The sequence below is a fragment of the Salmo salar genome, chromosome ssa18 (assembly GCF_905237065.1).
Source record: "Salmo salar chromosome ssa18, Ssal_v3.1, whole genome shotgun sequence".
Lineage (NCBI taxonomy): Eukaryota > Metazoa > Chordata > Actinopteri > Salmoniformes > Salmonidae > Salmo > Salmo salar.
The window spans coordinates 76,351,327-76,375,326 of NC_059459.1; the positions used below are offsets into that span (position 1 = coordinate 76,351,327).

At 46.1% G+C, this 24,000-nt stretch overlaps 1 protein-coding gene across 1 annotated transcript in view; it reads right to left on the reverse strand.

Annotated features, from left to right (window-relative positions):
* Positions 1-24,000, reverse strand: part of LOC106591173 (wiskott-Aldrich syndrome protein family member 3) — a 160,780-nt gene that overhangs the window by 6,785 nt on the left and 129,995 nt on the right. Inside the window, 2 exon segments of the mRNA XM_045701584.1 lie at positions 19,766-20,065; positions 23,814-23,992. Coding sequence (XP_045557540.1) covers positions 19,766-20,065; positions 23,814-23,992 — 479 coding nt within the window.

The window sequence follows — 24,000 nt, forward strand, 5'->3', positions numbered from 1 at the left end:
ACCTCTCTCTCATCATGACAGTGGGAGGACCACACCTCTCTCTCATCATGACAGTGAATCAGACAACACCTCTCTCTCATCATGACAGTGAATCAGACAACACCTCTCTCTCATCATGACAGTGAATCAGACAACACCTCTCTCTCATCATGACAGTGAATCAGACAACACCTCTCTCTCATCATGACACTGAATCCGACAACACCTCTCTCTCATCATGACAGTGAATCAGACAACACCTCTCTCTCATCATGACAGTGAATCAGACAACACCTCTCTCTCATCATGACACTGAATCAGACAACACCTCTCTCTCATCATGACACTGAATCAGACAACACCTCTCTCTCATCATGACAGTGGGAGGACAACACCTCTCTCTCATCATGACAGGGAATCAGACAACACCTCTCTCTCATCATGACAGTGAATCAGACAACACCTCTCTCTCATCATGACAGTGAATCAGACAACACCTCTCTCTCATCATGACAGTGAATCAGACAACACCTCTCTCTCATCATGACAGTGAATCAGACAACACCTCTCTCTCATCATGACAGTGAATCAGACAACACCTCTCTCTCATCATGACAGTGAATCAGACAACACCTCTCTCTCATCATGACAGTGAATCAGACAACACCTCTCTCTCATCATGACAGTGGGCGGACAACACCTCTCTCTCATCATGACAGTGAATCAGACAACACCTCTCTCTCATCATGACAGTGAATCAGACAACACCTCTCTCTCATCATGACAGTGAATCAGACAACACCTCTCTCTCATCATGACAGTGAATCAGACAACACCTCTCTCTCATCATGACAGTGAATCAGACAACACCTCTCTCTCATCATGACAGTGGGAGGACAACACCTCTCTCTCATCATGACAGTGAATCAGACAACACCTCTCTCTCATCATGACACTGAATCAGACAACACCTCTCTCTCATCATGACAGTGAATCAGACAACACCTCTCTCTCAACATGACAGTGAATCAGACAACACCTCTCTCTCATCATGACAGTGGGAGGACAACACCTCTCTCTCATCATGACAGTGAATCAGACAACACCTCTCTCTCATCATGACACTGAATCAGACAACACCTCTCTCTCATCATGACAGTGAATCAGACAACACCTCTCTCTCATCATGACAGTGAATCAGACAACACCTCTCTCTCATCATGACAGTGGGCGGACAACACCTCTCTCTCATCATGACAGTGAATCAGACAACACCTCTCTCTCATCATGACAGTGAATCAGACAACACCTCTCTCTCATCATGACAGTGAATCAGACAACACCTCTCTCTCATCATGACACTGAATCAGACAACACCTCTCTCTCATCATGACAGTGAATCAGACAACACCTCTCTCTCATCATGACAGTGAATCAGACAACACCTCTCTCTCATCATGACAGTGGGAGGACAACACCTCTCTCTCATCATGACAGTGAATCAGACAACACCTCTCTCTCATCATGACAGTGGGAGGACAACACCTCTCTCTCATCATGACAGTGAATCAGACAACACCTCTCTCTCATCATGACAGTGGGAGGACAACACCTCTCTCTCATCATGACAGTGGGAGGACAACACCTCTCTCTCATCATGACAGTGGGAGGACAACACCTCTCTCTCATCATGACAGTGAATCAGACAACACCTCTCATCATGACAGTGGGAGGACAACACCTCTCTCTCATCATGACAGTGAATCAGACAACACCTCTCTCTCATCAGTGAATCAGACAACACCTCTCTCTCATCATGACAGTGGGAGGACAACACCTCTCTCTCATCATGACAGTGAATCAGACAACACCTCTCTCTCATCATGACAGTGAATCAGACAACACCTCTCTCTCATCATGACAGTGAATCAGACAACACCTCTCTCTCATCATGACAGTGAATCAGATAACACCTCTCTCTCATCATGACAGTGAATCAGACAACACCTCTCTCTCATCATGACAGTGAATCAGACAACACCTCTCTCTCATCATGACAGTGAATCAGACAACACCTCTCTCTCATCATGACAGTGAATCAGACAACACCTCTCTCTCATCATGACAGTGAATCAGACAACACCTCTCTCTCATCATGACAGTGAATCAGACAACACCTCTCTCTCATCATGACAGTGAATCAGACAACACCTCTCTCTCATCATGACAGTGAATCAGACAACACCTCTCTCTCATCATGACAGTGAATCAGACAACACCTCTCTCTCATCATGACAGTGGGCGGACAACACCTCTCTCTCATCATGACAGTGAATCAGACAACACCTCTCTCTCATCATGACAGTGAATCAGACAACACCTCTCTCTCATCATGACAGTGAATCAGACAACACCTCTCTCTCATCATGACAGTGAATCAGACAACACCTCTCTCTCATCATGACAGTGAATCAGACAACACCTCTCTCTCATCATGACAGTGGGAGGACAACACCTCTCTCTCATCATGACAGTGAATCAGACAACACCTCTCTCTCATCATGACAGTGAATCAGACAACACCTCTCTCTCATCATGACAGTGAATCAGACAACACCTCTCTCTCATCATGACACTGAATCAGACAACACCTCTCTCTCATCATGACAGTGGGAGGACAACACCTCTCTCTCATCATGACAGTGAATCAGACAACACCTCTCTCTCATCATGACACTGAATCAGACAACACCTCTCTCTCATCATGACAGTGGGAGGACAACACCTCTCTCTCATCATGACAGTGAATCAGACAACACCTCTCTCTCATCATGACAGTGAATCAGACAACACCTCTCTCTCATCATGACAGTGAATCAGACAACACCTCTCTCTCATCATGACAGTGAATCAGACAACACCTCTCTCTCATCATGACAGTGGGAGGACAACACCTCTCTCTCATCATGACAGTGGGAGGACAACACCTCTCTCTCATCATGACAGTGGGAGGACAACACCTCTCTCTCATCATGACAGTGGGAGGACAACACCTCTCTCTCATCATGACAGTGGGAGGACAACACCTCTCTCTCATCATGACAGTGAATCAGACAACACCTCTCTCTCATCATGACAGTGAATCAGACAACACCTCTCTCTCATCATGACAGTGAATCAGACAACACCTCTCTCTCATCATGACAGTGAATCAGATAACACCTCTCTCTCATCATGACAGTGAATCACAACACCTCTCTCTCATCATGACAGTGAATCAGACAACACCTCTCTCTCATCATGACAGTGAATCACATAACACCTCTCTCTCATCATGACAGTGGGCGGACAACACCTCTCTCTCATCATGACAGTGGGCGGACAACACCTCTCTCTCATCATGACAGTGAATCAGACAACACCTCTTTCTCAACATGACAGTGAATCACATAACACCTCTCTCTCATCATGACAGTGGGCGGACAACACCTCTCTCTCATCATGACAGTGGGCGGACAACACCTCTCTCTCATCATGACAGTGGGCGGACAACACCTCTCTCTCATCATGACAGTGGGCGGACAACACCTCTCATCATGACAGTGAATCAGACAACAACTATCTCATCATGACAGTGAATCAGACAACACCTCTCTCTCATCATGACAGTGGGCGGACAACACCTCTCATCATGACAGTGAATCAGACAACACCTCTCTCTCATCATGACAGTGAATCAGACAACACCTCTCTCTCATCATGACAGTGAATCAGACAACACCTCTCTCTCATCATGACAGTGAATCACACAACACCTCTCTCTCAACATGACAGTGGGAGGACAACACCTCTCTCTCATCATGACAGTGGGCGGACAACACCTCTCTCTCATCATGACAGTGAATCACAACACCTCTCTCTCATCATGACAGTGAATCAGACAACACCTCTCTCTCATCATGACAGTGAATCACACAACACCTCTCTCTCATCATGACAGTGGGAGGACAACACCTCTCTCTCATCATGACAGTGGGAGGACAACACCTCTCTCTCTCATCATGACAATGAATCAGACAACACCTCTCTCTCATCATGACAGTGAATCAGACAACACCTCTCTCTCATCATGACAGTGGGAGGACAACACCTCTCTCTCATCATGACAGTGGGCGGACAACACCTCTCTCTCATCATGACAGTGGGCGGACAACACCTCTCTCTCATCATGACAGTGAATCAGACAACACCTCTCTCTCATCATGACAGTGAATCAGACAACACCTCTCTCTCATCATGACAGTGAATCAGACAACACCTCTCTCTCATCATGACAGTGGGAGGACAACACCTCTCTCTCATCATGACAGTGAATCAGACAACACCTCTCTCTCATCATGACAGTGGGCGGACAACACCTCTCTCTCATCATGACAGTGGGAGGACAACACCTCTCTCTCATCATGACACTGAATCAGACAACACCTCTCTCTCATCATGACAGTGAATCAGACAACACCTCTCTCTCATCATGACAGTGGGAGGACAACACCTCTCTCTCATCATGACAGTGGGAGGACAACACCTCTCTCTCATCATGACAGTGAATCAGACAACACCTCTCTCTCATCATGACAGTGAATCAGACAACACCTCTCTCTCATCAGTGAATCAGACAACACCTCTCTCATCATGACAGTGGGAGGACAACACCTCTCTCTCATCATGACAGTGAATCAGACAACACCTCTCTCTCATCATGACAGTGAATCAGACAACACCTCTCTCTCATCATGACAGTGAATCAGACAACACCTCTCTCTCATCATGACAGTGAATCAGATAACACCTCTCTCTCATCATGACAGTGAATCACAACACCTCTCTCAAGATGACAGTGGGAGGACAACACCTCTCTCTCATCATGACAGTGAATCAGACAACACCTCTCTCTCATCATGACAGTGGGAGGACAACACCTCTCTCTCATCATGACAGTGGGAGGACAACACCTCTCTCTCATCATGACAGTGAATCAGACAACACCTCTCTCTCATCATGACAGTGAATCACAACACCTCTCTCAAGATGACAGTGGGAGGACAACACCTCTCTCTCATCATGACAGTGAATCAGACAACACCTCTCTCTCATCATGACAGTGAATCAGACAACACCTCTCTCTCATCATGACAGTGAATCAGACAACACCTCTCTCTCATCATGACAGTGAATCACATAACACCTCTCTCTCATCATGACAGTGGGCGGACAACACCTCTCTCTCATCTTGACAGTGGGCGGACAACACCTCTCTCTCATCATGACAGTGAATCAGACAACACCTCTTTCTCAACATGACAGTGAATCACATAACACCTCTCTCTCATCATGACAGTGGGCGGACAACACCTCTCTCTCATCATGACAGTGGGCGGACAACACCTCTCTCTCATCATGACAGTGGGCGGACAACACCTCTCTCTCATCATGACAGCGGGAGGACAACACCTCTCTCTCATCATGACAGTGGGCGGACAACACCTCTCATCATGACAGTGAATCAGACAACACCTCTCTCTCATCATGACAGTGAATCAGACAACACCTCTCTCTCATCATGACAGTGGGCAGACAACACCTCTCATCATGACAGTGAATCAGACAACACCTCTCTCTCATCATGACAGTGAATCAGACAACACCTCTCTCTCATCATGACAGTGAATCAGACAACACCTCTCTCTCATCATGACAGTGAATCACACAACACCTCTCTCTCAACATGACAGTGGGAGGACAACACCTCTCTCTCATCATGACAGTTAATCAGACAACACCTCTCTCTCATCATGACAGTGAATCAGACAACACCTCTCTCTCATCATGACAGTGAATCAGACAACACCTCTCTCTCATCATGACAGTGAATCAGACAACACCTCTCTCTCATCATGACAGTGAATCAGACAACACCTCTCTCTCATCATGACAGTGAATCAGACAACACCTCTCTCTCAACATGACAGTGGGAGGACAACACCTCTCTCTCATCATGACAGTGAATCAGACAACACCTCTCTCTCATCATGACAGTGGGAGGACAACACCTCTCTCTCATCATGACAGTGGGCGGACAACACCTCTCTCTCATCATGACAGTGGGCGGACAACACCTCTCTCTCATCATGACAGTGAATCAGACAACACCTCTCTCTCATCATGACAGTGAATCAGACAACACCTCTCTCTCATCATGACAGTGAATCAGACAACACCTCTCTCTCATCATGACAGTGGGAGGACAACACCTCTCTCTCATCATGACAGTGAATCAGACAACACCTCTCTCTCATCATGACAGTGGGCGGACAACACCTCTCTCTCATCATGACAGTGGGAGGACAACACCTCTCTCTCATCATGACAGTGGGCGGACAACACCTCTCTCTCATCATGACAGTGGGAGGACAACACCTCTCTCTCATCATGACAGAGGGAGGACAACACCTCTCTCTCATCATGACATAGGGAGGACAACACCTCTCTCTCATCATGACAATGGGCGGACAACACCTCTCTCTCATCATGACAGTGAATCAGACAACACCTCTCTCTCTCATGATGACAGTGAATCAGAAAACACCTCTCTCTCATCATGACAGTCGGCGGACAACACCTCTCTCTCATCATGACAGTGGGAGGACAACACCTCTCTCTCATCATGACAGTGAATCAGAAGACACCTCTCTCTCATCATGACAGTGAATCACAACACCTCTCTCTCATCATGACAGTGAATCAGACAACACCTCTCTCTCATCATGACAGTGAATCAGACAACACCTCTCTCTCATCATGACAGTGAATCAGACAACACCTCTCTCTCATCATGACAGTGGGCGGACAACACCTCTCATCATGACAGTGAATCAGACAACACCTCTCTCATCATGACAGTGAATCAGACAACACCTCTCTCGCATCATGACAGTGAATCAGACAACACCTCTCTCTCATCATGACAGTGAATCAGACAACACCTCTCTCTCATCATGACAGTGAATCACACAACACCTCTCTCTCAACATGACAGTGAATCAGACAACACCTCTCTCTCATCATGACAGTGAATCAGACAACACCTCTCTCTCATCATGACACTGAATCAGACAACACCTCTCTCTCATCATGACAGTGAATCAGACAACACCTCTCTCTCATCATGACAGTGAATCAGACAACATCTCTCTCTCATCATGACAGTGAATCAGACAACACCTCTCTCTCATCATGACAGTGAATCAGACAACACCTCTCTCTCATCATGACAGTGGGCAGACAACATCTCTCTCTCATCATGACAGTGAATCAGACAACACCTCTCTCTCATCATGACAGTGGGCGGACAACACCTCTCTCTCATCATGACAGTGGGCGGACAACACCTCTCTCTCATCATGACAGTGGGCGGACAACACCTCTCTCTCATCATGACAGTGAATCAGACAACACCTCTCTCTCATCATGACAGTGAATCAGACAACACCTCTCTCTCATCATGACAGTGAATCAGACAACACCTCTCTCTCATCATGACAGTGGGAGGACAACACCTCTCTCTCATCATGACAGTGAATCAGACAACACCTCTCTCTCATCATGACAGTGGGCGGACAACACCTCTCTCTCATCATGACAGTGGGAGGACAACACCTCTCTCTCATCATGACAGTGGGCGGACAACACCTCTCTCTCATCATGACAGTGAATCAGACAACACCTCTCTCTCATCATGACAGTGAATCAGACAACACCTCTCTCTCATCATGACAGTGAATCAGACAACACCTCTCTCTCATCATGACAGTGGGCGGACAACACCTCTCTCTCATCATGACAGTGGGAGGACAACACCTCTCTCTCATCATGACAGAGGGAGGACAACACCTCTCTCTCATCATGACATAGGGAGGACAACACCTCTCTCTCATCATGACAATGGGCGGACAACACCTCTCTCTCATCATGACAGTGAATCAGACAACACCTCTCTCTCTCTCATGATGACAGTGAATCAGAAAACACCTCTCTCTCATCATGACAGTCGGCGGACAACACCTCTCTCTCATCATGACAGTGGGCGGACAACACCTCTCTCTCATCATGACAGTGGGAGGACAACACCTCTCTCTCATCATGACAGTGAATCAGAAGACACCTCTCTCTCATCATGACAGTGAATCACAACACCTCTCTCTCATCATGACAGTGAATCAGACAACACCTCTCTCTCATCATGACAGTGAATCAGACAACACCTCTCTCTCATCATGACAGTGAATCAGACAACACCTCTCTCTCATCATGACAGTGGGCGGACAACACCTCTCATCATGACAGTGAATCAGACAACACCTCTCTCTCATCATGACAGTGAATCAGACAACACCTCTCTCGCATCATGACAGTGAATCAGACAACACCTCTCTCTCATCATGACAGTGAATCACACAACACCTCTCTCTCATCATGACAGTGGGAGGACAACACCTCTCTCTCATCATGACAGTGGGCGGACAACACCTCTCTCTCATCATGACAGTGGGCGGACAACACCTCTCTCTCATCATGACAGTGAATCAGACAACACCTCTCTCTCATCATGACAGTGAATCAGACAACACCTCTCTCTCATCATGACAGTGAATCAGACAACACCTCTCTCTCATCATGACAGTAGGAGGACAACACCTCTCTCTCATCATGACAGTGAATCAGACAACACCTCTCTCTCATCATGACAGTGGGCGGACAACACCTCTCTCTCATCATGACAGTGGGAGGACAACACCTCTCTCTCATCATGACACTGAATCAGACAACACCTCTCTCTCATCATGACAGTGAATCAGACAACACCTCTCTCTCATCATGACAGTGGGCCGACAACACCTCTCTCTCATCATGACAGTGGGAGGACAACACCTCTCTCTCTCATCATGACAGTGAATCAGACAACACCTCTCTCTCATCATGACAGTGAATCAGACAACACCTCTCTCTCATCATGACAGTGGGAGGACAACACCTCTCTCTCATCATGACAGTGAATCAGACAACACCTCTCTCTCATCAGTGAATCAGACAACACCTCTCTCTCATCATGACAGTGGGCGGACAACACCTCTCTCTCATCATGACAGTGAATCAGACAACACCTCTTTCTCAACATGACAGTGAATCACATAACACCTCTCTCTCATCATGACAGTGGGCGGACAACACCTCTCTCTCATCATGACAGTGGGCGGACAACACCTCTCTCTCATCATGACAGTGGGCGGACAACACCTCTCTCTCATCATGACAGCGGGAGGACAACACCTCTCTCTCATCATGACAGTGGGTGGACAACACCTCTCATCATGACAGTGAATCAGACAACAACTCTCTCATCATGACAGTGAATCAGACAACACCTCTCTCTCATCATGACAGTGGGCGGACAACACCTCTCATCATGACAGTGAATCAGACAACACCTCTCTCTCATCATGACAGTGAATCAGACAACACCTCTCTCTCATCATGACAGTGAATCAGACAACACCTCTCTCTCATCATGACAGTGAATCACACAACACCTCTCTCTCATCATGACAGTGGGAGGACAACACCTCTCTCTCATCATGACAGTGAATCAGACAACACCTCTCTCTCAACATGACAGTGGGAGGACAACACCTCTCTCTCTCATCATGACAATGAATCAGACAACACCTCTCTCTCATCATGACAGTGAATCAGACAACACCTCTCTCTCATCATGACAGTGGGAGGACAACACCTCTCTCTCATCATGACAGTGAATCAGACAACACCTCTCTCTCATCATGACAGTGGGCGGACAACACCTCTCTCTCATCATGACAGTGGGCGGACAACACCTCTCTCTCATCATGACAGTGGGCGGACAACACCTCTCTCTCATCATGACAGTGAATCAGACAACACCTCTCTCTCATCATGACAGTGAATCAGACAACACCTCTCTCTCATCATGACAGTGAATCAGACAACACCTCTCTCTCATCATGACAGTGAATCAGACAACACCTCTCTCTCATCATGACAGTGAATCAGACAACACCTCTCTCTCATCATGACAGTGGGCGGACAACACCTCTCTCTCATCATGACAGTGGGAGGACAACACCTCTCTCTCATCATGACATAGGGAGGACAACACCTCTCTCTCATCATGACAGTGGGCGGACAACACCTCTCTCTCATCATGACAGTGGGAGGACAACACCTCTCTCTCATCATGACATAGGGAGGACAACACCTCTCTCTCATCATGACAGTGAATCAGACAACACCTCTTTCTCAACATGACAGTGAATCACATAACACCTCTCTCTCATCATGACAGTGGGCGGACAACACCTCTCTCTCATCATGACAGTGGGCGGACAACACCTCTCTCTCATCATGACAGTGAATCAGACAACACCTCTCTCTCATCAGTGAATCAGACAACACCTCTCTCTCATCATGACAGTGGGCGGACAACACCTCTCTCTCATCATGACAGTGAATCAGACAACACCTCTTTCTCAACATGACAGTGAATCACATAACACCTCTCTCTCATCATGACAGTGGGCGGACAACACCTCTCTCTCATCATGACAGTGGGCGGACAACACCTCTCTCTCATCATGACAGTGGGCGGACAACACCTCTCTCTCATCATGACAGCGGGAGGACAACACCTCTCTCTCATCATGACAGTGGGTGGACAACACCTCTCATCATGACAGTGAATCAGACAACAACTCTCTCATCATGACAGTGAATCAGACAACACCTCTCTCTCATCATGACAGTGGGCGGACAACACCTCTCATCATGACAGTGAATCAGACAACACCTCTCTCTCATCATGACAGTGAATCAGACAACACCTCTCTCTCATCATGACAGTGAATCAGACAACACCTCTCTCTCATCATGACAGTGAATCACACAACACCTCTCTCTCATCATGACAGTGGGAGGACAACACCTCTCTCTCATCATGACAGTGAATCAGACAACACCTCTCTCTCAACATGACAGTGGGAGGACAACACCTCTCTCTCTCATCATGACAATGAATCAGACAACACCTCTCTCTCATCATGACAGTGAATCAGACAACACCTCTCTCTCATCATGACAGTGGGAGGACAACACCTCTCTCTCATCATGACAGTGAATCAGACAACACCTCTCTCTCATCATGACAGTGGGCGGACAACACCTCTCTCTCATCATGACAGTGGGAGGACAACACCTCTCTCTCATCATGACAGTGGGCGGACAACACCTCTCTCTCATCATGACAGTGAATCAGACAACACCTCTCTCTCATCATGACAGTGAATCAGACAACACCTCTCTCTCATCATGACAGTGAATCAGACAACACCTCTCTCTCATCATGACAGTGAATCAGACAACACCTCTCTCTCATCATGACAGTGAATCAGACAACACCTCTCTCTCATCATGACAGTGGGCGGACAACACCTCTCTCTCATCATGACAGTGGGAGGACAACACCTCTCTCTCATCATGACATAGGGAGGACAACACCTCTCTCTCATCATGACAGTGGGCGGACAACACCTCTCTCTCATCATGACAGTGGGAGGACAACACCTCTCTCTCATCATGACATAGGGAGGACAACACCTCTCTCTCATCATGACAGTGGGCGGACAACACCTCTCTCTCATCATGACAGTGGGAGGACAACACCTCTCTCTCATCATGACATAGGGAGGACAACACCTCTCTCTCATCATGACAGTGGGCAGACAACATCTCTCTCTCATCATGACAGTGAATCAGACAACACCTCTCTCTCTCTCATGATGACAGTGAATCAGACAACACCTCTCTCTCATCATGACAGTGGGCGGACAACACCTCTCTCTCATCATGACAGTGGGAGGACAACACCTCTCTCTCATCATGACAGTGAATCAGACAACACCTCTCTCTCATCATGACAGTGAATCACAACACCTCTCTCTCATCATGACAGTGAATCAGACAACACCTCTCTCTCATCATGACAGTGAATCACAACACCTCTCTATCATCATGACAGTGAATCAGACAACACCTCTCTCTCATCATGACAGTGAATCAGACAACACCTCTCTCTCATCATGACAGTGAATCACAACACCTCTCTCTCATCATGACAGTGAATCAGACAACACCTCTCTATCATCATGACAGTGAATCAGACAACACCTCTCTCTCATCATGACAGTGAATCAGACAACACCTCTCTCTCATCATGACAGTGAATCACAACACCTCTCTCTCATCATGACAGTGAATCAGACAACACCTCTCTCTCATCATGACAGTGAATCACAACACCTCTCCCTCATCATGACAGTGAATCAGACAACACCTCTCTCTCATCATGACAGTGAATCAGACAACACCACTCTCTCATCATGACAGTGGTCGGACAACACCTCTCTCTCATCATGACAGTGGGAGGACAACACCTCTCTCTCATCATGACAGAGGGAGGACAACACCTCTCTCTCATCATGACAGTGGGCGGACAACACCTCTCTCTCATCATGACAGTGAATCAGACAACACCTCTCTCTCATCATGACAGTGAATCAGACAACACCTCTCTCTCATCATGACAGTGGGAGGACAACACCTCTCTCTCATCATGACAGTGAATCAGACAACACCTCTCTCTCATCATGACAGTGAATCAGACAACACCTCTCTCTCATCATGACAGTGAATCAGACAACACCTCTCTCTCATCATGACAGTGAATCAGACAACACCTCTCTCTCAACATGACAGTTAATCAGACAACACCTCTCTCTCAACATGACAGTGGGAGGACAACACCTCTCTCTCATCATGACAGTGAATCAGACAACACCTCTCTCTCATCATGACAGTGGGAGGACAACACCTCTCTCTCATCATGACAGTGAATCAGACAACACCTCTCTCTCTCATCATGACAGTGAATCAGACAACACCTCTCTCTCATCATGACAGTGAATCAGACAACACCTCTCTCTCATCATGACAGTGAATCAGACAACACCTCTCTCTCATCATGACAGTGAATCAGACAACACCTCTCTCTCATCATGACAGTGGGCGGACAACACCTCTCTCTCATCATGACAGTGGGAGGACAACACCTCTCTCTCATCATGACAGTGGGAGGACAATACCTCTCTCTCATCATGACAGTGAATCAGACAACACCTCTCTCTCATCATGACAGTGAATCACAACACCTCTCTCTCATCATGACAGTGAATCAGACAACACCTCTCTCTCATCATGACAGTGGGCGGACAACATCTCTCTCTCATCATGACAGAGGGCGGACAACACCTCTCTCTCATCATGACAGTGAATCAGACAACACCTCTCTCTCATCATGACAGTGGGCGGACAACATCTCTCTCTCATCATGACAGTGAATCAGACAACACCTCTCTCTCATCATGACAGTGGGCGGACAACATCTCTCTCTCATCATGACAGTGAATCAGACAACACCTCTCTCTCATCATGACAGTGGGCGGACAACACCTCTCTCTCATCATGACAGTGAATCACAACACCTCTCTCTCATCATGACAGTGAAGCAGACAACACCTCTCTCTCATCATGACAGTGGGAGGACAACACCTCTCTCTCATCATGACAGTGAATCAGACAACACCTCTCTCTCATCATGACAGTGGGAGGACAACACCTCTCTCTCTCATCATGACAATGAATCAGACAACACCTCTCTCTCATCATGACAGTGGGCTGACAACACCTCTCTCTCTCATCATGACAGTGAATCAGACAACACCTCTCTCTCATCATGACAGTGAATCAGACAACACCTCTCTCTCATCATGACAGTGGGAGGACAACACCTCTCTCTCTCATCATGACAGTGAATCAGACAACACCTCTCTCTCATCATGACAGTGGGCGGACAACACCTCTCTCTCATCATGACAGTGAATCACAACACCTCTCTCTCATCATGACAGTGAAGCAGACAACACCTCTCTCTCATCATGACAGTGAATCAGACAACACCTCTCTCTCATCATGACAGTGAATCAGACAACACCTCTCTCTCATCATGACAGTGGGAGGACAACACCTCTCTCTCATCATGACAGTGAATCAGACAACACCTCTCTCTCATTATGACAGTGAATCAGACAACATCTCTCTCTCATCATGACAGTTAATCAGACAACACCTCTCTCTCATCATGACAGTGAATCACACAACACCTCTCTCTCATCATGACAGTGGGAGGACAACACATCTCTCTCATCATGACAGTGAATCAGACAACACCTCTCTCTCATCATGACAGTGAATCAGACAACACCTCTCTCTCATCATGACAGTGGGAGGACAACACCTCTCTCTCATCATGACAGTGGGCGGACAACACCTCTCTCTCATCATGACAGTGAATCAGACAACACCTCTCTCTCATCATGACAGTGGGCGGACAACACCTCTCTCTCATCATGACAGTGGGAGGACAACACCTCTCTCTCATCATGACAGTGGGCGGACAACACCTCTCTCTCATCATGACAGTGAATCAGACAACACCTCTCTCTCATCATGACAGTGAATCAGACAACACCTCTCTCTCATCATGACAGTGAATCAGACAACACCTCTCTCTCATCATGACAGTGAATCAGACAACACCTCTCTCTCATCATGACAGTGAATCAGACAACACCTCTCTCTCATCATGACAGTGGGCGGACAACACCTCTCTCTCATCATGACAGTGGGAGGACAACACCTCTCTCTCATCATGACATAGGGAGGACAACACCTCTCTCTCATCATGACAGTGGGCGGACAACACCTCTCTCTCATCATGACAGTGAATCACAACACCTCTCTCTCATCATGACAGTGAATCAGACAACACCTCTCTCTCATCATGACAGTGAATCACAACACCTCTCTATCATCATGACAGTGAATCAGACAACACCTCTCTCTCATCATGACAGTGAATCACAACACCTCTCTCTCATCATGACAGTGAATCAGACAACACCTCTCTCTCATCATGACAGTGGGCGGACAACACCTCTCTCTCATCATGACAGTGGGAGGACAACACCTCTCTCTCATCATGACAGTGGGCGGACAACACCTCTCTCTCGTCATGACAGTGAATCAGACAACACCTCTCTCTCATCATGACAGTGAATCAGACAACACCTCTCTCTCATCATGACAGTGAATCAGACAACACCTCTCTCTCATCATGACAGTGAATCAGACAACACCTCTCTCTCATCATGACAGTGGGAGGACAACACCTCTCTCTCATCATGACAGTGGGCGGACAACACCTCTCTCTCATCATGACAGTGAATCAGACAACATCTCTCTCTCATCATGACAGTGAATCAGACAACACCTCTCTCTCATCATGACAGTGAATCAGACAACACCTCTCTCTCATCATGACAGTGGGAGGACAACACCTCTCTCTCATCATGACAGTGAATCAGACAACACCTCTCTCTCATCATGACAGTGGGCGGACAACACCTCTCTCTCATCATGACAGTGAATCAGACAACACCTCTCTCTCATCATGACAGTGAATCAGACAACACCTCTCTCTCATCATGACAGTGAATCAGACAACACCTCTCTCTCATCATGACAGTGAATCAGACAACACCTCTCTCTCATCATGACAGTGAATCAGACAACACCTCTCTCTCAACATGACAGTTAATCAGACAACACCTCTCTCTCAACATGACAGTGGGAGGACAACACCTCTCTCTCATCATGACAGTGAATCAGACAACACCTCTCTCTCATCATGACAGTGGGAGGACAACACCTCTCTCTCATCATGACAATGAATCAGACAACACCTCTCTCTCATCATGACAGTGAATCACATAACACCTCTCTCTCATCATGACAGTGGGCGGACAACACCTCTCTCTCATCATGACAGTGGGAGGACAACACCTCTCTCTCATCATGACAGAGGGAGGACAACACCTCTCTCTCATCATGACATAGGGAGGACAACACCTCTCTCTCATCATGACAGTGGGCGGACAACACCTCTCTCTCATCATGACAGTGGGAGGACAACACCTCTCTCTCATCATGACAGTGGGCGGACAACACCTCTCTCTCATCATGACAGTGGGAGGACAACACCTCTCTCTCTCATCATGACAGTGAATCAGACAACACCTCTCTCTCATCATGACAGTGAATCACACAACACCTCTCTCTCATCATGACAGTGAATCACACAACACCTCTCTCTCATCATGACAGTGAATCAGACAACACCTCTCTCTCTCTCATGATGACAGTGAATCAGACAACATCTCTCTCTCATCATGACAGTGAATCAGACAACACCTCTCTCTCTCTCATGATGACAGTGAATCAGACAACACCTCTCTCTCATCATGACAGTGGGCGGACAACACCTCTCTCTCATCATGACAGTGGGAGGACAACACCTCTCTCTCATCATGACAGTGAATCAGACAACACCTCTCTCTCATCATGACAGTGAATCACAACACCTCTCTCTCATCATGACAGTGAATCAGACAACACCTCTCTCTCATCATGACAGTGGGCGGACAACATCTCTCTCTCATCATGACAGAGGGCGGACAACACCTCTCTCTCATCATGACAGTGAATCAGACAACACCTCTCTCTCATCATGACAGTGGGCGGACAACATCTCTCTCTCATCATGACAGTGAATCAGACAACACCTCTCTCTCATCATGACAGTGGGCGGACAACATCTCTCTCTCATCATGACAGTGAATCAGACAACACCTCTCTCTCATCATGACAGTGAATCAGACAACACCTCTCTCTCATCATGACAGTGGGCGGACAACATCTCTCTCTCATCATGACAGTGAATCAGACAACACCTCTCTCTCATCATGACAGTGGGCGGACAACACCTCTCTCTCATCATGACAGTGGGAGGACAACACCTCTCTCTCATCATGACAGTGGGAGGACAACACCTCTCTCTCATCATGACAGTGGGCGGACAACACCTCTCTCTCATCATGACAGTGGGAGGACAACACCTCTCTATCATCATGACAGTGGGAGGACAACACCTCTCTCTCATCATGACAGTGGGAGGACAACACCTCTCTCTCATCATGACAGTGGGAGGACAACACCTCTCTCTCATCATGACAGTGAATCAGACAACACCTCTCTCTCATCATGACAGTGAATCAGACAACACCTCTCTCTCATCATGACAGTGAATCAGACAACACCTCTCTCTCATCATGACAGTGAATCAGACAACACCTCTCTCTCAACATGACAGTTAATCAGACAACACCTCTCTCTCAACATGACAGTGGGAGGACAACACCTCTCTCTCATCATGACAGTGAATCAGACAACACCTCTCTCTCATCATGACAGTGGGAGGACAACACCTCTCTCTCATCATGACAATGAATCAGACAACACCTCTCTCTCATCATGACAGTGAATCAGACAACACCTCTCTCTCATCATGACAGTGGGAGGACAACACCTCTCTCTCATCATGACAATGAATCAGACAACACCTCTCTCTCATCATGACAGTGAATCACATAACACCTCTCTCTCATCATGACAGTGGGCGGACAACACCTCTCTCTCATCATGACAGTGGGAGGACAACACCTCTCTCTCATCATGACAGAGGGAGGACAACACCTCTCTCTCATCATGACATAGGGAGGACAACACCTCTCTCTCATCATGACAGTGGGCGGACAACACCTCTCTCTCATCATGACAGTGGGAGGACAACACCTCTCTCTCATCATGACAGTGGGCGGACAACACCTCTCTCTCATCATGACAGTGAATCAGACAACACCTCTCTCTCTCATCATGACAGTGAATCAGACAACACCTCTCTCTCATCATGACAGTGAATCACACAACACCTCTCTCTCATCATGACAGTGAATCACACAACACCTCTCTCTCATCATGACAGTGAATCAGACAACACCTCTCTCTCTCTCATGATGACAGTGAATCAGACAACATCTCTCTCTCATCATGACAGTGAATCAGACAACACCTCTCTCTCTCTCATGATGACAGTGAATCAGACAACACCTCTCTCTCATCATGACAGTGGGCGGACAACACCTCTCTCTCATCATGACAGTGGGAGGACAACACCTCTCTCTCATCATGACAGTGAATCAGACAACACCTCTCTCTCATCATGACAGTGAATCACAACACCTCTCTCTCATCATGACAGTGAATCAGACAACACCTCTCTCTCATCATGACAGTGGGCGGACAACATCTCTCTCTCATCATGACAGAGGGCGGACAACACCTCTCTCTCATCATGACAGTGAATCAGACAACACCTCTCTCTCATCATGGCAGTGGGCGGACAACATCTCTCTCTCATCATGACAGTGAATCAGACAACACCTCTCTCTCATCATGACAGTGGGCGGACAACATCTCTCTCTCATCATGACAGTGAATCAGACAACACCTCTCTCTCATCATGACAGTGAATCAGACAACACCTCTCTCTCATCATGACAGTGGGCGGACAACATCTCTCTCTCATCATGACAGTGGGAGGACAACACCTCTCTCTCATCATGACAGTGAATCAGACAACACCTCTCTCTCATCATGACAGTGGGAGGACAACACCTCTCTCTCATCATGACAGTGGGAGGACAACACCTCTCTCTCATCATGACAGTGGGAGGACAACACCTCTCTCTCATCATGACAGTGAATCAGACAACACCTCTCTCTCATCATGACAGTGGGAGGACAACACCTCTCTCTCATCATGACAGTGGGAGGACAACACCTCTCTCTCATCATGACAGTGGGAGGACAACACCTCTCTCTCATCATGACAGTGGGAGGACAACACCTCTCTCTCATCATGACACTGAATCAGACAACACCTCTCTCTCATCATGACAGTGAATCAGACAACACCTCTCTCTCATCATGACAGTGAATCAGACAACACCTCTCTCTCATCATGACAGTGAATCAGACAACACCTCTCTCTCATCATGACAGTGGGAGGACAACACCTCTCTCTCATCATGACAGTGGGCGGACAACACCTCTCTCTCATCATGACAGTGAATCAGACAACACTTCTCTCTCATCATGACAGTGGGAGGCCAACACAACATATCATTAAGTGACTCCAATTTGACTTCGATATGATGGTTATTATTTCAATATAAGGCGTTTCCACTGCCATTTCCTGTGTAAATAATTTTACAGACACAAAACGACTCCACTGTGTAGAATGAACAAATGATCTGATCACGTTTCCATCACACCTGTCGTTATTATTCTTACTTTTTTCACATAAAAACTGTAGATGGAAACGTGGTTAGCATCATATATACTTTTTGAGAACAAAACATTTGTGTTGGCGTGATTTATCTGAGAGGTTTTACTGTCCACAGTACGTATACAGCTTTGCAGGCCTGCAATTGAGTGTTAAAGTCAGATTGACAAAATAAACCTATCAGTCTACTAATTAATGTAACGGATATATAGATATGGAATAGGTCCTAATGTATTGACACAATACCTAGTAGCCTGCCGTACGTGGTCGTTGACTTACCCATGAGCCCTGTAGTCCTTGACGGACTGCTGACGTGGACCATTGAGCGCCCCTCCCTCGGAGTGGGCTGGGGGTGGGTGGGGGGGCTGGGTGCGCCCCAGTGATGCGATTTGTCGTACTGCCGCGGCTGCCCCAGAGGGGGGGTTGGCTCTGGGGTACCCTCCCCTGTCCAGAGACTGAGTCTGGGGGGCTTGGGTGAGGTGGGGGACACCATCAATGGGGTGGGGGGCAGAGGTGGGCTGGGAGGGGTGGTTAGGGCTGGCAGGGTAGGAATGCTCGCCCATGTCTGATGCCATCGACCTGTGAGGGGCGGAGTAGGAGGGGATAAAGTTACCTACATGCCATCGACCTGGGAGGGGTGGAGTAGGAGGGGATAAAGTTACCTAGATTCCATCGACCTGGGAGAGGTGGAGTAGGAGGGGATAAAGTTACCTAGATGCCATCGACCTGTGAGGGGTGGAGTAGGAAGGGATAAAGTTACCTACATGCCATCGACCTGTGAGGGGTGGAGTAGGAAGGGATAAAGTTACCTACATGCCATCGACCTGTGAGGGGTGGAGTAGGAAGGGATAAAGTTACCTACATGCCATCGACCTGTGAGGGGTGGAGTAGGAATGGATAAAGTTACCTACATGCCATCGACCTGTGAGGGGCGGAGTAGGAAGGGATAAAGTTACCTACATGCCATCGACCTGTGAGGGGCGGAGTAGGAAGGGATAAAGTTACCTACATGCCATCGACCTGTGAGGGGCGGAGTAGGAAGGGATAAAGTTACCTACATGCCATCGACCTGTGAGGGGTGGAGTAGGAAGGGATAAAGTTACCTACATGCCATCGACCTGTGAGGGGTGGAGTAGGAAGGGATAAAGTTACCTACATGCCATCGACCTGTGAGGGGTGGAGTAGGAAGGGATAAAGTTACCTACATGCCATCGACCTGTGAGGGGTGGAGTAGGAAGGGATAAAGTTACCTACATGCCATCGACCTGTGAGGGGTGGAGTAGGAGGGGATAAAGTTACCTACATGCCATCGACCTGTGAGGGGTGGAGTAGGAAGGGATAAAGTTACCTACATGCCATCGACCTGTGAGGGGTGGAGTAGGAAGGGATAAAGTTACCTACATGCCATCGACCTGTGAGGGGTGGAGTAGGAAGGGATAAAGTTACCTACATGCCATCGACCTGTGAGGGGTGGAGTAGGAAGGGATAAAGTTACCTACATGCCATCGACCTGTGAGGGGTGGAGTAGGAGGGGATAAAGTTGCCTAGTTTCTGTGGTTGTAGATACTTTAACTTGTCATATCCTTAACAAGGACACACACTCATTGATATAATCAGAAATAAATTCTACAAAGACGTGTAGTGTTTTCCACTCTCCAGCAGAGGGCAGTAGATGGCTAGCCAGTGTCTGTCCAATCAGCAGATGTCAGTAGAAGGCTAGCCAGTGTCTGTCCAATCAGCAGAGGTCAGTAGAAGGCTAGCCAGTGTCTGTCCAATCAGCAGAGGTCAGTAGAAGGCTAGCCAGTGTCTGTCCAATCAGCAGAGGTCAGTGGACGGCTAGCCAGTGTCACACTATATACAGGGTTAGATCAATACCATACTATATACAGGGTTAGATCAATACCATACTATATACAGGGTCAGTTCAATACCATACTATATACAGGGTCAGTTCAATACCATACTATATACAGGGTCAGTTACAATACCACACTATATACAGGGTCAGTTCAATACCATACTATATACAGGGTTAGATCAATACCATACTATATACAGGGTCAGTTACAATACCATACTATATACAGGGTTAGATCAATACCATACTATATACAGGGTCAGTTCAATACCATACTATATACAGGGTTAGATCAATACCATACTATATACAGGGTCAGTTACAATACCATACTATATACAGGGTCAGTTCAATACCATACTATATACAGGGTTAGATCAATACCACACTATATACAGGGTCAGTTACAATACCATACTATATACAGGGTTAGATCAATACCATACTATATATAGGGTTAGATCAATACCATACTATATACAGGGTCAGTTACAATACCATACTATATACAGGGTCAGTTACAATACCATACTATATACAGGGTTAGATCAATACCATACTATATACAGGGTTAGATCAATACCATACTATATACAGGGTCAGTTACAATACCATACTATATACAGGGTCAGTTACAATACCATACTATATACAGGGTTAGATCAATACCATACTATATACAGGATCAGTTCAATACCATACTATATACAGGGTTAGATCAATACCATACTATATACAGGGTTAGATCAATACCATACTATATACAGGGTTAGATCAATACCATACTATATACAGGGTCAGTTACAATACCATACTATATACAGGGTTAGATCAATACCATACTATATACAGGGTTAGATCAATACCATACTATATACAGGGTTAGATCAATACCATACTATATACAGGGTCAGTTACAATACCATACTATATACAGGGTCAGTTATAATACCATACTATATACAGGGTCAGTTACAATACCATACTATATACAGGGTCAGTTACAATACCATACTATATACAGGGTCTGTTCAATACCATACTATATACAGGGTCAGTTCAATACCATACTATATACAGGGTCAGTTACAATACCATACTATATACAGGGTCAGTTACAATACCATACTATATACAGGGTCAGTTACAATACCATACTATATACAGGGTCAGTTCAATACCATACTATATACAGGGTCAGTTACAATACCATACTATATACAGGGTCAGTTACAATACCATACTATATACAGGGTCAGTTACAATACCATACTATATACAGGGTCAGTTCAATACCATACTATATACAGGGTCAGTTACAATACCATACTATATACAGGGTCAGTTACAATACCATACTATATACAGGGTCAGTTACAATACCATACTATATACAGGATCAGTTATAATACCATACTATATACAGGGTCAGTTACAATACCATACTATATACAGGGTCAGTTACAATACCATACTATATACAGGGTCAGTTACAATACCATACTATATACAGGGTCAGTTACAATACCATACTATATACAGGGTCTGTTCAATACCATACTATATACAGGGTCAGTTATAATACCATACTATATACAGGGTCAGTTACAATACCATACTATATACAGGGTCTGTTCAATACCATACTATATACAGGATCAGTTACAATACCATACTATATACAGGGTCAGTTTAATACCATACTATATACAGGGTCAGTTACAATACCATACTATATACAGGGTCAGTTTAATACCATACTATATACAGGGTTAGATCAATACCATACTATATACAGGGTCAGTTATAATACCATACTATATACAGGGTCAGTTACAATACCATACTATATACAGGGTTAGTTAATACCATACTATATACAGGGTTAGATCAATACCATACTATATACAGGGTCAGTTACAATACCATACTATATACAGGGTCAGTTCAATACCATACTATATACAGGATCAGTTCAATACCATACTATATACAGGGTCAGTTATAATTCTATACTATATACAGGGTCAGTTCAATACCATACTATATACAGGGTCAGTTACAATACCATACTATATACAGGGTCAGTTACAATACCATACTATATACAGGGTCAGTTACAATACCATACTATATACAGGGTCAGTTACAATACCATACTATATACAGGGTCAGTTACAATACCATACTATATACAGGGTCAGTTATAATACCATACTATATACAGGGTCAGTTACAATACCATACTATATACAGGGTTAGATCAATACCATACTATATACAGGGTCAGTTAATACCATACTATATACAGGGTCAGTTCAATACCATACTATATACAGGGTCAGTTACAATACCATAGTCTGGCCAAATGAGCCATTTAAAACATTCTGATTGATTGACTAATAGACTGACTGACTGATTGATTGACTGATTGATTTATTGACTGATTGATGAATTAAATGAACCTACCTGTTATCAGGTGATAATGATCCCTCTGAGGACATTCCGTGGTAGGGTGAGGGGGTGAGTCGTGTATCTGGGCGGAACTCCTTATCATATGCCATCATATTCCACTCCTGTCTGCGATTCCTGGCCTTCCTCACCTTCTTCACCTCTCTGCCCGGGTCCTCCACCTGTTTCTGCTGCTCCTGATGGA